This window comes from Bison bison, unplaced genomic scaffold, assembly GCF_000754665.1.
Source record: "Bison bison bison isolate TAMUID 2011002044 unplaced genomic scaffold, Bison_UMD1.0 scf7180017864100, whole genome shotgun sequence".
Lineage (NCBI taxonomy): Eukaryota > Metazoa > Chordata > Mammalia > Artiodactyla > Bovidae > Bison > Bison bison.
The window spans coordinates 249,003-264,138 of NW_011494672.1; the positions used below are offsets into that span (position 1 = coordinate 249,003).

General features: G+C 39.3%; 1 protein-coding gene across 1 annotated transcript in view; it reads left to right on the forward strand.

Moving 5' to 3' along the window:
- Positions 1–15,136, forward strand: part of EIF2AK2 (eukaryotic translation initiation factor 2-alpha kinase 2) — a 30,575-nt gene that overhangs the window by 461 nt on the left and 14,978 nt on the right. Inside the window, exons 2-8 of the mRNA XM_010838606.1 lie at positions 4,531–4,667; positions 7,088–7,208; positions 8,745–8,893; positions 11,438–11,558; positions 11,908–11,969; positions 12,135–12,234; positions 14,019–14,053. Coding sequence (XP_010836908.1) covers positions 4,549–4,667; positions 7,088–7,208; positions 8,745–8,893; positions 11,438–11,558; positions 11,908–11,969; positions 12,135–12,234; positions 14,019–14,053 — 707 coding nt within the window. The 5' untranslated portion in view covers positions 4,531–4,548. The remainder of the gene's footprint in view (positions 1–4,530; positions 4,668–7,087; positions 7,209–8,744; positions 8,894–11,437; positions 11,559–11,907; positions 11,970–12,134; positions 12,235–14,018; positions 14,054–15,136) is intronic.

Genomic DNA, 15,136 nt, shown 5'->3' on the forward strand with positions numbered 1-15,136 from the left:
AGCTTCTCGCACCGTAGCAACCCCAGGTCCCAGGCAGAGCAGGGAACCCTCAATCCCCACCCTATCCCCCATTCTTCAATAACTTTCCATCTCATTAGAACCCTCTAGAAGGTTGCTGGCCTACAGGCATGGGCCCCTGGGCCCTCCTTTCCGACCACACAGGCCGCCTTTCGGTTCTTGGAGCACTGCCAAGCACTGCCCCTGCCTATGGGCTTTTGCACTGCCTGTTTCTTCCTGGAAAGCTCTTCCCAGAGACCTGTATAGGCCAGTCGCTTGCTTTACCCTGTACTTGTTCCAATGTAACAGTATGAGAGCAGCCTTCCCTGAAAAACCTCCATGTAAAAGCAACTCGGCCATTCCCTTACAGTCCCCCCTACTCTGCTTCAGTTTTCCTAGTACTTATCACGTTGTAATATTTCCTATAGGTTTGTCTTCAAGGTCTCTGTGCTGTGGCACCTGCCTACCTCTCTGACTCAAATCCCACCATTTCCCTTCGTTCACTGTGCAGCAGTTTCCTTGACTTTTTCTTAGCCTTCCAAAAGCCATGCTGGTGCCTGCCTGACGGTTTCCTCTGCCTGAGATGCACTTCCCCCTGTCTAAGCATGATGGACTTTCTCATCATCCAGGCTTGATTTCAGTGTTGCCTCCTAAGAAGGGTCTTCCCTTGCCACTGTATTACAGCCACCTCCCTCGTATCTCTGTCCCCACCTCCTAATGCCCCGTCTATCTCATAGACCTATTTCGCTTCATTGGAGCACTTCCAGCCATCTCTTATCCTCTCCTGTTTGTTGCTTCTGGACTTTGTTGCTTCTTGTAGCTCTTGGTCTCTTTTGGAAGACAGTCAATTAAATTAGCAATTGTAATAAAGGAGACAAGGGCTGTAGAGCGTCAAACCAGGATGTCTTCCAGGGGGTGTGGGAAGTAATACTTGAGCTGAGATCTAGAGGAAGCAGGAATTCACCAGGCAGAAGCAGCTAAGGGGGTAGAGTCCAGAGCATTTCAGGAGGGAGTTTGTTGGTCAGAAGCAGTTGGGAGCCAGGAAGGAGTTAGTGGGGGAGGCGTCCTTTTGAGAACCATCTCTGTGCAGGTGGAATTTAAAGCTCTAAGCCTTGAGGGGATCACCAGGGAGTGAGTGTAAGTAGAGCAGAGAGGAGATATGAGACCTGGACCCCGAGACAATGCAGTATTTAAAAGAAAGGATGATGAAGAGGAACCAAGAAAGGAGACAGAAAAGGAATAGCTTGTGAGAAAGGAGGGAAACCAGGAGAGGATGGTGTCTTAAGTGTCTAAGCAAAGGGGTAAGGAGGGACATAGGAGCGACCATGTCTTGTGCCAGTTATGTGTCAAGAAGAAAAGGGCTGGGAACAGACCGCTGACTAGTTTCAGAGATGGGGGAGCCATGGGTAACCTTGACAAAAACAATTCTGATGGCCTGTGGAGGCTGCATGACTGAAGTGAGGTTTTAAAAGATTCTGACACGACTATTTAAAAAATGGAAAATAACAACTGTTGGTGAGGATTTGGAGAAATTGGAACCCTCGTGCATGCTGATGGAAGTGTAAAATGGTACAGCCACTGTGGAAAGTAATTTGACAATTCTTGAAAAAGTTGACTCTAAATTACCATATGATTTAGCAAGTCCACCTCTAGGTGTCTGCTCAAAAGATTCAAAAGTAGGCATTTGAATAGATTTTTGTACAACAATGTTCATATCGTCATTACTCACAATAGCCGAAAGGTTGAAATAACCCAAGTGTTCATCAGTAGATGAATAGATAAACAAAATGTGGGATATCCATACAGTGGAATAGTATTCAGCCTTAAAAAAGGAAGGAAATTGTGATATATGCTTCATACAGCATGGATGAACCTTGAAGACATTAGCTAAAACACAAGAGGACAAATATGGTATAATTCAACTAATACTAGATACCTGGAATAGGCAAATGTATAGGCATAGAAAATGGAATGGTGGTTACCAGGGGCTGAGGGGAAAGGGAAATGGGAAGTCATTGTTTAGTGGGTACAGACTTTCTATTTGGGGAGATGAAAAGAGTTTTGGAAATAGATGGTGATGGTGGGCTTACAACATTGTGAAAATGCTTTTGCCCACAAATTGTTCACTTAAAAATGGCAAATTTCATGTTATGTTTATTTTACAACAATGAGAAAGAGGTTCTACTAAAAAATCATGATGGCTGCAGGTTAGAGAAGAAATTGTAGCAACCGTGAGGAATTGGTTCTGAGGTTCTTGCAGCAGTCCAGGAGTGAGACGGTGATGGCTTGAACCAGGATGGTGGTTATAGACATCACTGAGAAGTCAAAGGATTTGGAGGACAGGGCTTAGGTATAGATCAGAAGGCACGGAAAGGACATGTCCAGGATGCCTCCCAGATTCATGGCTTTCAGACATGGGTGGACAGGGGAGTCATTTTCTGAGGAAGGAAACTCTAAACCAGTCTGAGAGAAGATTATAAATGCAGTTTTAGATTTTTGGAGTTTAAAAGCCATTAAGATGTCCAAGTGGAGAAGTTGGATAGAGAGCTCTGAAACTCAGAAAGAGGTTCATAAATTATGTATAAATTTCAGAGGTAATGACAAATAGATGATCTGTGAAATCATGGCCATGAGAAAAATTTCCTTGAGGAGAAAATATAGAGTGAAGAGAATAGTGTTTTTGGACCAAGTCTTGGGGGAAACTCCAGCATCTAAAGGCTGTGGAGATTAAGGAGTGTCAGAAAGAACTTGTCACCTTGGAAGAAGGAAAATCAAAAGAGCTTGCTAATAAGAAACAAGAGGTCAACAGGGTCCACTTTCTGTCTATGGATTTACTTATTCTGGATGTTTCACGTAGATGGAATCATAGATATGCTGTGTTACTGTTTACGTCTGACTTCTTTCATTTAGCATGTTTTGACATTTAACCACATTACAGCATGTTTCAATACGTTATCCTTTTCGGGGCTTAAAGGATATCTTAAAGGATAAGATTCCATGTGTAGATGTACAGCATTGTGTTCACCTTTCTTCAGTTGATATATATTTGATTTGTTTCTACTTTTGGATTATTGTGACTAGTGCTGTTTTGCATATTCCTGTGTAAGTATTTGAAAACCTGTTTTTCAATTCTTTGGATATACACCAAAGGGGTGAAATTGATGGGTGGTATTTGTGGCTCAGCTGGTAAGAGAATTCGCCTGCAATACGGTAGACTTGGGTTCGATCCCTGGGTTGGAAAGATCTGCTGGAGAAGGGAAAGGTTACCCATTCCAGTATTCTGGCCTGTAGAATTCCATGGACTGTATGGGGTCGCAAGAGTCAGAAACGACTGAGTGACTTTCACTTTCACTTTTATGGTAAATCTAAGTTTAACTTTTTGAGGAACCATCAAATTTCATAGAGGCTGCATTACTTGACATTCTGTCAGAGATATATGAGGTTTATAATTTTTCTATATTTTCACCAATACATTTATTTTCTATATTATTATTATTATTACCAGCCCAGTGGGTGTGAAGTAGAATCTAGTTGTGGTTTTGATTTGTATCTGTCTAATAAGTAATGATATTAAACATCTTTTCATGTGCTTGTTGGCCATTTGTATGTCTTCTTAGGAGAAATATCTATTCAATCCTTTGCCTATTTTTTAATTTCTTAACTCTTTTTATTGTTGAGTTGTAAAAGTTCTTCATATATTCTGGATATTAGGTCTTTATCAGATATATTATTTATAAAAATCCCTTTCTGAAGACTGTCTTTTCATTTTCCTCGTAGTGTCCTTTGATATGCAAATATTTTTAATTTTGATGAGGTCCAGTTTATTTATGTTTTCTTTTGTTGCTATGCTTTTGCTGTCATAGCTAAGATTCCACTGCCAAATCTAAGATTGTGAAGATTCACCCTTATATTTACTTTTAAAGTTTTATAGCTTTGGCTCTTATATTTAAATTCTATATTCTTTAGATTTTATTTGTAATTTGAATCATTGTTACTATCTTCGTCCAGTGAGAACCATAAACCAGGGCCTAATGTGTCTGCCAAGTAAATTGTCCTAAAGCTGACTTCTGAAAATATCAAATGAAGTTTTGTGGGGTTTCATAGGAGAATCTTTGTCCGTACAGCTAAATCCTTCATGATTTCATAAATTTTATATAGACACTCAACCTTTTTATTCTCAACAAAAATAATTCTAATCCTCCTCCTTCAGGCTTTTATCTTTTTAAGCAGATGGACAGACTTCACTTGACACTCAGTGGAAGCAGAAAGAAAAGTTAAGGAGAAGGACCTCCATCCTTTTTTGGCCAGTTGAGTTTTGAAAGTAGAAAATCTTGGAGAAATTAACTTGATTTTGTAGTCCACGAGAGAGAAAGAAAGATCTTGTAAGAAAGTTTTCTCTGGATTTATGTGGGGCTGAGATGAGTCATATAAAGGAGAGTCATCTTACCCTGTTTTATCTCTTAAACTGAACTGGGGAAATTAAATATTTTCTGAGTATATCACTTCTTTCAAAATTCTCTCTTTTTTTTGTAGGTTACTAGAGGAAAAAAAATGGCCACTGGTCGTTCACCATGTTTCTACATAGAAGAACTTAATAAATACCAACAAAAGAACGGTGTAGAAGTTAGGTATTGTGAACTGGCTAAGACAGGACCTCCACATAATTTTAGGTAAGTTGCTATAAGAAAGGGTATATCCATATAAAATTAAAACTGGGAGAATAGCAACTTTGGCACAATTTTGAAGTCAGTTCTTTAGCATGAGAGCAACGCTGCCAGAGAAGACGATGAGAATCTTTTCGATGTAAAGTGGTAACTTCAGAGGACTCCAAAGAAAAAAACAGTGTATAAACCTTTCCATGCTTCAAAATGGTGTACTGTTTTGCTGTTTAGGGTGACTGCTTGAATTCTGTGTGGTGGTTGTTGTTCAGTCACTCACTCGTGGCTGACTCTTTGCAACCCCATGGACTGCAGCACGCCAGGCTTCCCTGTCCTTCACTGTCTCCCAGAGTTTGCTCAAACTCATGTCCATCGAATTGGTAATACCATCCAACCATCTCATTCTGTGTCATCCCCTTCTCCTCCTGCCTTCAATCTTTCCCAGCATCAGGGTCTTTGCTAATAAGTCAGCTCTTTGTATCAGGTGGCCAAAGTATTGGAGCTTCAGCTTCAGCATCAGTCCCTCCAATGAATATTCAGGACTGATTTCCCTTAGGATTGACTGGTTTGATCTTGCAGTCCAAGGGACTCTCAAGAGTCTTTCCCAACGCCACAGTTCAAAAGCATCAATTCTTCAGCGCTCAGACTTCTTTACGGTCCAACTGTCACATCCATATATGACTACTGGAAAAATCATAGCTTTGACTACATAAACCTTTGTCAGGAAAGTAATGTCTGTGCTTTTTAATATGCTGTCTAGGTTGGTCATAGATTTTCTTCCAAGGAGCAAGTGTCTTTTAATTTCATGGCTGCAGTCACCATCCGCAGTGATTTGGGAGCCCAAGAAAATAAAGTCTGTCATTGTTTCCATTGTTTCTCCATCTATTTACCAGTAGAATGTTGAATTTTAAGCCAACTTTTTCACTGTCCTCTTTCACCTTCATCAACAGGCTCTTTCTTCACTTTCTACCATAAGGGTGGTATCATCTGTGTATCTTAGGTTATTCATATTTCTATTGGCAATCTTGATTCCAGCTTGTGCTTCATCCAACCTGGCATTTTGCATGATGTACTCTGCATATAAGTTAAATAAGCAGGGTGACAATATACAGCCTTGACGTACTCCTTTCCTAATTTGGAACCAGTTCATTGTTCCGTGTCTGGTTCTAACTGTTGGTTCGTGACCTGCATATAGATTTCTCAGGAGGCAGGTAAGGTGGTTGGTATTCCCATCTCTTTAAGAATTTTCCACAGTTTGTTGTGATCCATACAGTCTAAGGCTTTAGTTTAGTCAGTGAAGCAGAAGTAGATGTTTTTCTGGAATTCTCTTGCTTTTTCGATGATCCAATGGATGTTGGCAATTTGATCTCTGGTTCCTCTGCCTTTTCTTAATCCGACTTGAACATCTTGAAGTTCTTGGTTTATGTACTGTTGAAGCCTTGCTTGGAGAATTTTGAGCATTACTTTGCTAGCATGTAAAGTGAGTGCAATTGTGCGGTAATTTGAACATTCTTTGGCATTGCCTTTCTTTGGGATTGGAGTGATAAATGACCTTTTCCAGTCCTGTGGCCACTGCTGAGTTTTCCAGATTTCCTGGCATATTGAGTGCAGCACTTTCACAGCATCATCTTTTAAGATTTGAAATAGCTCAACTGGAATTCCATCATCTCTACTACCTTTGTTCATAGTGATGCTTCCTAAGGCCCACTTGACTTCACACTCCAAAATGTCTGGCTCTAGGTGAGTGATCACACCATCGTGGTTATCTGGGTCATAAAGATCTTTTTTGTATAGTTCTTCTGTGTATTCTTGCCACCTCTTCTTAATATCTTCTGTTTCAGTTAGGTCCATACCATTTCTGTCCTTTATTTTGCCCACCTTTGCATGAAATGTTCCCTTGGTATCTCTAATTTTCTTGAAGAGATCTCTAGTCTTTCCCATTCTGTTGGTTTCCTCTATTTCTTTGCCTTGATCACTTAGGAAGGCTTTCTTCTCTCTCCCTGCTAATCTTTGGAAGTCTGCATTCACATGGGTGTATTGTTCTTTTTCTCCTTTGCCTTTTGTTTCTCTTCTTTTCTCAGCTGTTTGTAAGGCCTCCTCAGGCAACCATTTTGCCTTTTTGCATTTCTTTTTCTTGGTGATGGTATTGATCACTGCATCCTGTTTAGTGTTATGAACCTTCATCCATAGGTCTTCAGGCACTCTGTCTATCAGATCTAACCCCTTGAATCTATTTGTCACTTCCACTGTATAATTGTAAGGGATTTGATTTAGTCATACCTGAATGGCCTAAATCAAATTCCTTATGATTATTCTATGTGGAACACAGGTTAAAATTTTCGAAGGTAGTCACAGAAGGCAGTTATGATTAGAATGCTAGTTAAATAATGCATGAATTTTATGATATTCTTTGAATTTTTCATTGTAATCAGGTTTACATATCAAGTTATAATAGATGATAAAGAATATCCAAAGGCTGAAGGTAGATCAAAGAAGGAAGCCAAAAATGCTGCAGCCAAATTAGCTTTGGAAATAATTAATAAAGACCGTAAGGTGAGTAATTACCTTTTTTTTTTCCCATTGTGATAGGGAACTCACAAATATCTATGGTATTTTGCCCTGTCCTGTGAGAAAATACTCACATGCAGAATAAAACCATTCACAAGTTCTTTTGCTTTCAAAGTTTAGTTCATTCTTTTTCCTGGACTCTTTTCTATAGAACCCTGAATAAGAGGTCCACCTCAAAAAGAGTGGGCAAGATGGGCGATACCTATTTAGAGTGCCAACAGCAGTGACATACTCTAAGGAAACAGTGAGAAATGAGCTAACAGGTTCTGGAAGGAGCCCCTCCACCTGATTGAGGGAATGCAGTGGAAAAGGGAAGAGATGGAAGGAACCATGAGGAGAATGATACATTAATATATGGAGGGCAGATGATGCAAAAGTAACATGTATAATTGGTATTGCTGAAGATGCAAACAGAGTAAGTAACTAGTACAGAAAAAGCTGTCTCTGAAAAGAGCAGTAGAAAGTCTTTATGAAATAAAGAAAGAGCTACCTGCAGATTGAAACAACTCAGCGGCTCATAAGATATTGAAAAATATGGAACCACCAAGAACAACATTGGCCTTTGTGAAAGGACTGAGCTCTAGGGATGAAGAAAGAATCCTACAAGTATCCAGACAGAAGAACTTATACAAAATATAAAAATGAAAAAAAAATCATGCTGCCCACACCACCATTAAAAACCAGACAACACTGGAGCAGCATCTGTAAAATGAGGCAGGAAGTCATTTTGCATGTGGGACAAAAATGGATCATTCTCAAATTTTCAAAATTTTTCAGAATTTCAGTATTCAAGATACTTTCATGAAAAATCTTACTCACTGGGATCTTCCTGGTGGTCCAGTGGTTAAGACTCTAGGCTTCCACCTTAGGGGGCACAGGTTTGATCCCTGGTCTGGGAACTAAGATCCCAAGTACCATACAGTGCAGCCAAAAAAAAAAAAAATATATATATATATATATAAAATTTTACTAGAAGGTGTCACCCTTTTAATCAAAATTGAGCAAAATAAATCAGGAAAACCCCCAAAACTTATAAATTGTTAATGAGCCAGAAAACCAAGTCATGAAGTCAGAAAAAGAACAATAGAATACCTTTACCCACGAAAAAGCAGAAGTAAGACTGTGATAACAAAAGGGAATAAATTGATGTGAAAAAAACAAAGATATAATAAAGAAGGTCAATAAAACCAAAAATTCTTTGACAAAGTTAACAAAGTAGAAAAACTTTGGACAAGATTTTGACAGATTGGGAATTTTAAAAGGGGCAGATAATAGTGGAAGGAGTAATGTATTTTATTCCTGTTTCCTATGAAGTTGTGATCTAGGATATAACTTTATTTCAGTATGTGTTATCTTGTCCTTTGAGATTACAAAAGATACAACAAATCAGAAAGTTTTATAGTTTTACCTAGATAAACAAGAAAATTGACTATTTTGTTTTCCCTTTTGAAACTTTAAAAGGAAAATATGTAATGTCTTTTCTTGTTAAAATTTATCCTTATGGGTTTTTTTTTCTTTTAGTCAGTTAGTTTTTCATCTCAGCTGACAACAAATATTCCAGAAGGACCACCCATTGAGAATTACATAGGCCGTCTTAATACGATCTCCCAGAAGAAAAACCTATGTGTAACTTATGAAGAATGTAAATCAAAGGGTGATGGGCCCGAAGGGTGAGATGTTGTTTTTCCTTCTGTTTCACTATATCTAAGCAATAGAGCAACCTTATTTTCATGTCTAATTTTCCAAAAATATCTGTCTTTTTTGGTACATTATGCAGAGAAGGTTTTTTATGACCTTATTGCAGTTTGACATCTTTGTAATGAAAATATTAAAATGCTTCATTGCTGAAGTCTGGGCACCCATATCCCACAATAGATCAAATCTGGGAAATCCTTTATTTCTGAGATCTCTCTGGGTGGTTTAGTCTGCAGGAAATCTAAGAGAGGTCAGGTGGTGAAGACCTTCCCATCCCTGAGGTCACAGTGGCTGTGTGAGAAGAGCCCTGCCACATGTGTGGACTGAGTCTCTTTCCACTCTTGTCAGAATGGAGATGTTTGGCCTTCAGATTTTATTGAATAGTGTCACTCTCTAGGCAAGTACTACGTATTAGAAGGAATGGGTTTAGGGAAGTTCCTGGTGAAACATAGGTTTAGGAAACCCTGGTCCAGTGGTTAAGACTCTAAGCTTCTAATGCAGGGGGCATGAGTTTGAATCCTGGTTGGGGAACGAATATCGTGTATGCTGTGCAGACAAAAGGAAAAATAAAAACACTTCCCTGGTAGTCCAGCGGTTAAGAATCCACCCACCAATAATGCAGGAGAGGTAGATTTGATCCCTGGTCCAGGAAGATCCCACATGCCATGAAGCAACTCAGCCCCAGCACCGAAACTACTGACCCTGCAATCCAGAGCCTGTGTTCCGCAGCAAGAGAAGCCACCACAATGAGACGCCCACAAAGCAAAAAAAAAAAAAACAACACAACCAAAATAAATAAATAAGGACTGGGTTTTCACCCTGGATGGTGAGGAGACCAGGATTTGAGGGATATGATGAGGGGGATGGATGAGAAGGTCAGTCAGAGATAATGAGAACGTCTCACCAGTGGGCAAAGACTTTGGAGATGAGGATGAAGAATGAATTTGAACTGGGAAAAGCAGAAAGAAAATGAGTGTGAAGAAGGTTGTTTCTCAGCTACAACCAATCAGTTAAATGAGAGAGAAGGACAAAAATTCTAAAAGGCGAATAGTCCAAACACCCCACTTTAGGATACTGTTCTATGAATTTTACTGTTCACCCCAATGGCTTTTAGGCCAGAACCAGGAAGACAAAAATGTGATAGGATTCACTGGAATGAAAGAGTCAAAAGTGAATTCTGTGAGTCAGTCTCCATAAATTAAGAGCTATTTTATTTTCCCGTAGCTCACCTGTTTGATTCCTTTGACCTAGTGCTTTAACATTTGATTGTTAAAGAAAAGAAGACTGTTTAGGGAGTGCTGAAGAAAAACAGGAGCCACAGAAATAATCGAGTCCTTCAGCCCAGCTCCCTAATTTCCCTTCAGAGCCTAGTGGGGAAGACTCACTGGTAGAGTGTTTCCATCCACGATGAATAATACTGCCACAATTCTGTAGCACTACGTGGTAACTCCATGATATAAGTTGCCATGTCTGTTGCTTTGCCACCTTAAATATAGTTCTTCTATAATTGTCCAGGGCTCCTTGCCTAACTACAGGCATCCTTGTAGCTCATATGAAAATTAAGTGACTTCAGCATGGGGCTTTTGCATTGTGAGGATTTGCCTAGGTTTTTGTGTACATGAGCGTGGTGGGGGGGTGGGCGCAGAAAATGCTAAAGTTAGAGCTGAAGTTAGATACACTTGGCCCATGTCCTCCAAAACACTGTCACCTTATTATTCTCCTGTAGAAGCCTCTACGGATTTTATCGTAGCAGTTGAACATCTCTGAAAAATTCATTAGATCTCTTTCTTCTTTCTCTGCCTCCATGTCTTTTGACTTTTGGGGAATTTAAAAAAATCACCATTTGGTACCTTAATGCCACATCTTTCAATGAAGCAGCAAAGAGTTAGAACGTTCCCTAGAGAATGGAAGCTGGGCTATTAGCCAATGCTGGTTATTCTGGTAAACTGATTAGCCATCTCATTGAAAAAAAATATATATATATATATTTATTTTGCTTTTTTAAATATAATATTTATTTATTTATTTAGTTAGTTTTGGCTGTGCTGGGTCTTCATTACTGCGTGGGGTTTCTCTAGTTGCAGCAAGCAGGGCCTACGCTCTAGTGGCCATGCTCAGGCTTCTCGTTGTGGTGGCTTCTCCACTTGCAGAGTACGGACTCTAGGATGTGTGGGCTTCAGTAGCTGTGGCAGATGGGCTCTGTAGCTGTGGCTGCAGGACTCTAGAGAACAGACTCAGTAGTTGTGGCACATGGGCTTAGTGGCTCCACAACATGTAGGATCTTCCCAGATGAGGGATTGAACCCATGTTTCTCCTGCATTGGCAGGCGAATTCTTTACCACAATGCCAGCAGGGAAGCCCTCGTTGAAATTTTAAATTAAGTAAGATATGAACTATTAATCTATTAAATTGGTGTTATATTTAGCCCTTTGTTAATGTGTGTTTTTTTTCTGAGAACACATGAGTTACGTTTACTGGTTTTTGGTATTTGGTTTAATACTCTTTATCATTTCTCCTAGATTTCATTATATATGCAAAATTGGACAAGAAGAATATGGTAGTGGTGTGGGTTCCACTAAACAGGAGGCAAAACAGTTGGCTGCCAAACTGGCTTATGAAAAGATAGAATCAGAAACAATGGTATGTACTGCCTTGGGATTTGATTTCTATGTTTTAAAATTCTCTCTGAAGTTGATTTGAAGTTAAATGATATTTAGGTGATGTCAAGACAGCCAGTCACATAGCAAAAGCACTCCTTCATGCTGTGTCCCACCAATGAGCCCTGTGGCCATGAAGCTTCAGAAGGATCACAGTTCTCATGACAGCTCAATGTTTCTTAAATTCAGATCAAACATCCATAAAAATGTATTAATCCTGTAATTCTTTATGGCTGTGAATTTGGTAAATGTGGGGAAATAAATGTGGGAGTTGGTTCACAGAGACTAAGCTACTATAAGAAGTCACTTAGTTGTACTTTTAAATCTTGCAGAGAGATGGTTTCAGTGCTGCATGTGGTGATGTCGAAAGAAACTCTCCAGCAGTGAGTACATCGTAAGTATGGACAAACCAGTGTGACAAACAAATTCAGATTGCAGCCTGAAAGAGCGGATATTTACGGAAATGTTTAATGTCGAAGGAGAATTTCGAAAAAGCAATTAGTGATCAACAAAAAATAGGTAGAATTCATAAACTAATAGCTGTCCTCTTTTCTTTTAGTAGTTCTGAATCACCGTCTGAAAATGGCTTCTCAACAAATGCATCAGAAAGAAGTGATAACAACAGTGGCACATTAAACAGCTCTTCCGTGTCTCCAGGGGTATAGTATTAGTCTCTAACTTTCCTAGTTAATCTTATTTTCCTTTGTGTTTCCCCATTTAAAAGTGACCTCCAGTACCTGTCATAATTTTTCAATTTTTTTATGGGCTCTCATTAAATCAAAATATTTTGCAGCCTTTTCTCTCTCCTTTCTTTATTAACTCCCATTCCTCACAAAATTTTTCTGCTCTTCACTCCCATCTTTCTCTCCCTACTCACCTTTGTATTTTTCATGTATTCCTATAATCTGGCTTCTTTTCTTCTATCAATTGGATGGTATTTAGAAGGTTCACTCATAGATTTCTGCTTCTGTTTTAATAAATCAGAGCTAAACTTAAAAATCAGATAGTTTTTGTGGTGATGATTAGTGTTATCAAAATATTATATTTATAAAGAACTAGAAAGACATCCCTGTTGGTGCAGTGGCTAAAACTCCATGCTCTCAATGCAAGGGGCCCAGGTTCCATCCCTGGTCAGGGAACAAGACCCTGCATACTGCAACGAAGACCTGGCATAGTCAAATAAATATTTTTTTAAACTACAAACAAATCAATGAGAAAAAGATAAGCAACTCAGTAAAAAAGAAAAAATGTACAAAAGAGCTGAACAGTTTAGAAAAGAGATACCCAAAGGGGCAACAGACATATGAAAGAATGCTTCACTTCATAATAATCAGGAAAGCAAATGAAAACAACAGCTAGATACCATTTTAAACCATCCGATTGGCAAAATTTGAGTCTGGCTGTTCTAAGTGTTGACACAGCTGTGTTCCTGTTGTACCTATTATGTGCTGTTACAGCAATAGTATATGTTGCTGGCTGATGTATAAATTGGCCTTGACTGTCTTAGGGAGCAACTTGGGTGGAGTTGAGGGTGTGCCAGCTGTATTGCCAGTTCTACACCTAGATATGTCTTTTAGAGAAACACATATATGTGTGCACAGAGATACATGTATATGCATGTTCTTTGCAAAATTGTTTGTAATAGAAGAGACTGGAGAAAATATTGTCCATTTACAGAATGTCTGAATTAATCATAATGCAGTCACTGTGCAAAACTGAGGCTGGTGGGTGATAGGAACTCAAGAAATCTTAGTCTGATGTTTGTACTCAGTGTCAACATACTAAAATTGTTAAAACAACACGACACCTACCAGAATAAAAGTGAATATGCTTAAAAAAGAGCTATGTTAATTTTTGAGAGATATGTCAAAGACTCCTCTTTTTTGGCTAAATGTTAAATTATTGATTTGTCCTAAAAATGTTTTAAACTAGATCCCTGGGCCCCATCTGTTTTCTTTACTAGCACTGTGAGTAATTGTAATGCATAGTTTCTTGCTGAGATCTGCTGGCCAGAGGATCATTTGGGAAGCCATATTCTATACCTGGAGAATCAGTGCTTCTGTAGAACATGCCCTGCAGTTCTTTTTTTTTTTTCTGCACAGCATATGGGGTCTTGGTTTCCTGACCAGAGATCAAACCCGTGCCCCCTGCTTTGGAATAGAATTGCAGAGTCTTAACCACTGAATCTCAGGGCCCCTACAATTTGTGTTTTTTGACCTTCTTATCATATCTGTCTTTGCTATAATTGATGAGAACATTGATGTAGACAAGTACACTGAAAGCAGGGCTTGCTGAGAGCATATAAATTGATGAGGTTGTTAATCTTAAGGACAAAGAAATGTGGTCAGAGAACCATCTAGAAGTACAGGAGAAAAGATGGCCAAGAGAAGCAGGATACTTGACTTAACCGTCTGAAACTATTTTCCATTTTCTTTTGTTATAGGACGGTTCCAGAAATAATTCCAGGAAGGTGAAGAGGTGAGTATCATCATGCATTGGACTTATTTAGAAATGAAGTTTTATTTCAGATCTAGTTTATTCATCTTATTTATGAAGTCTTCAGTATTTGTATTGTATGCCCTTATTTGAGTGGAGTTTCAGGAATTCAAAGCATGATTAAGGCTCACAGAAATCTCGAAATCTACGAACAAATAATTTTAAATACATAGAGAAGTCTTTGAACATATGCACACAATACATTGTAGGCACAAAGGCCTATGGGGCTATTGGTTGAGTAATTGGTTAAGTGCATTCTTTTGGACAAGTCTAACAGAAGAAGTAGAGGTATTCTTGTAGAGGTATTCTTAAGAGAAATGTATTATGTGAATTCCCTGGTGACCAAATGGCTAGGACTTGGCACTTTCACTGCTGAGGGCCAGGTACAATTTCTCGTTGGGGGAATTAAGATCCCATAAGCCACATGGCACAACCGAAAAAAAAAAGAGAGAGAGAAGTGTATTATTTTGCAGACAAGCAGGTAGGGTAGAAATGTTATCATAACTCAGGGAAGAAATAAACGATCAGATGTGCTGTAAATTAGGAAGACTTGGCCTCTTGAATGGAAGAGAAAAGCAAGGATGTGAATACAGTTAGCAGTGGGAGTAAGATGGCAGCAGGAGCCACTATGAGGCACCAGTACATTCTGAACAGTAGGTAACACTTGCAGAAAGATGATGCCAGATGCTGGTGTTCAGATGGAGAGAGGCGAGGTCTGTGTGTGAGATGGTCAGACCATCAGACTGATCCAGTGATGGGGAGGAGGAGAATTTGTGAGACAGACTGTAGAAGAAGAGTAGACATGACTTGAGGGAATAGAGTTAAAGAGCTGGGTGAAGAAGATGCAAAGGAAAAAGGAAATGACTGTTCCTTGTGAATGAGATGCAGGCAAGTGTCATGGCACTGATGGTGTCAAGGGAGTCCAAGACTTGGAGGGAAGATTGTTGTTGTCTAATCCCTTGGACTGTAGCCCAGCAGCCTCCTCTGTGCATGGGAATTCCCAGGCAAGAATACTGGACTGGGTTGCCATGCCCTTCTTCAGGAGATCTTCTTGACCCAGGGATC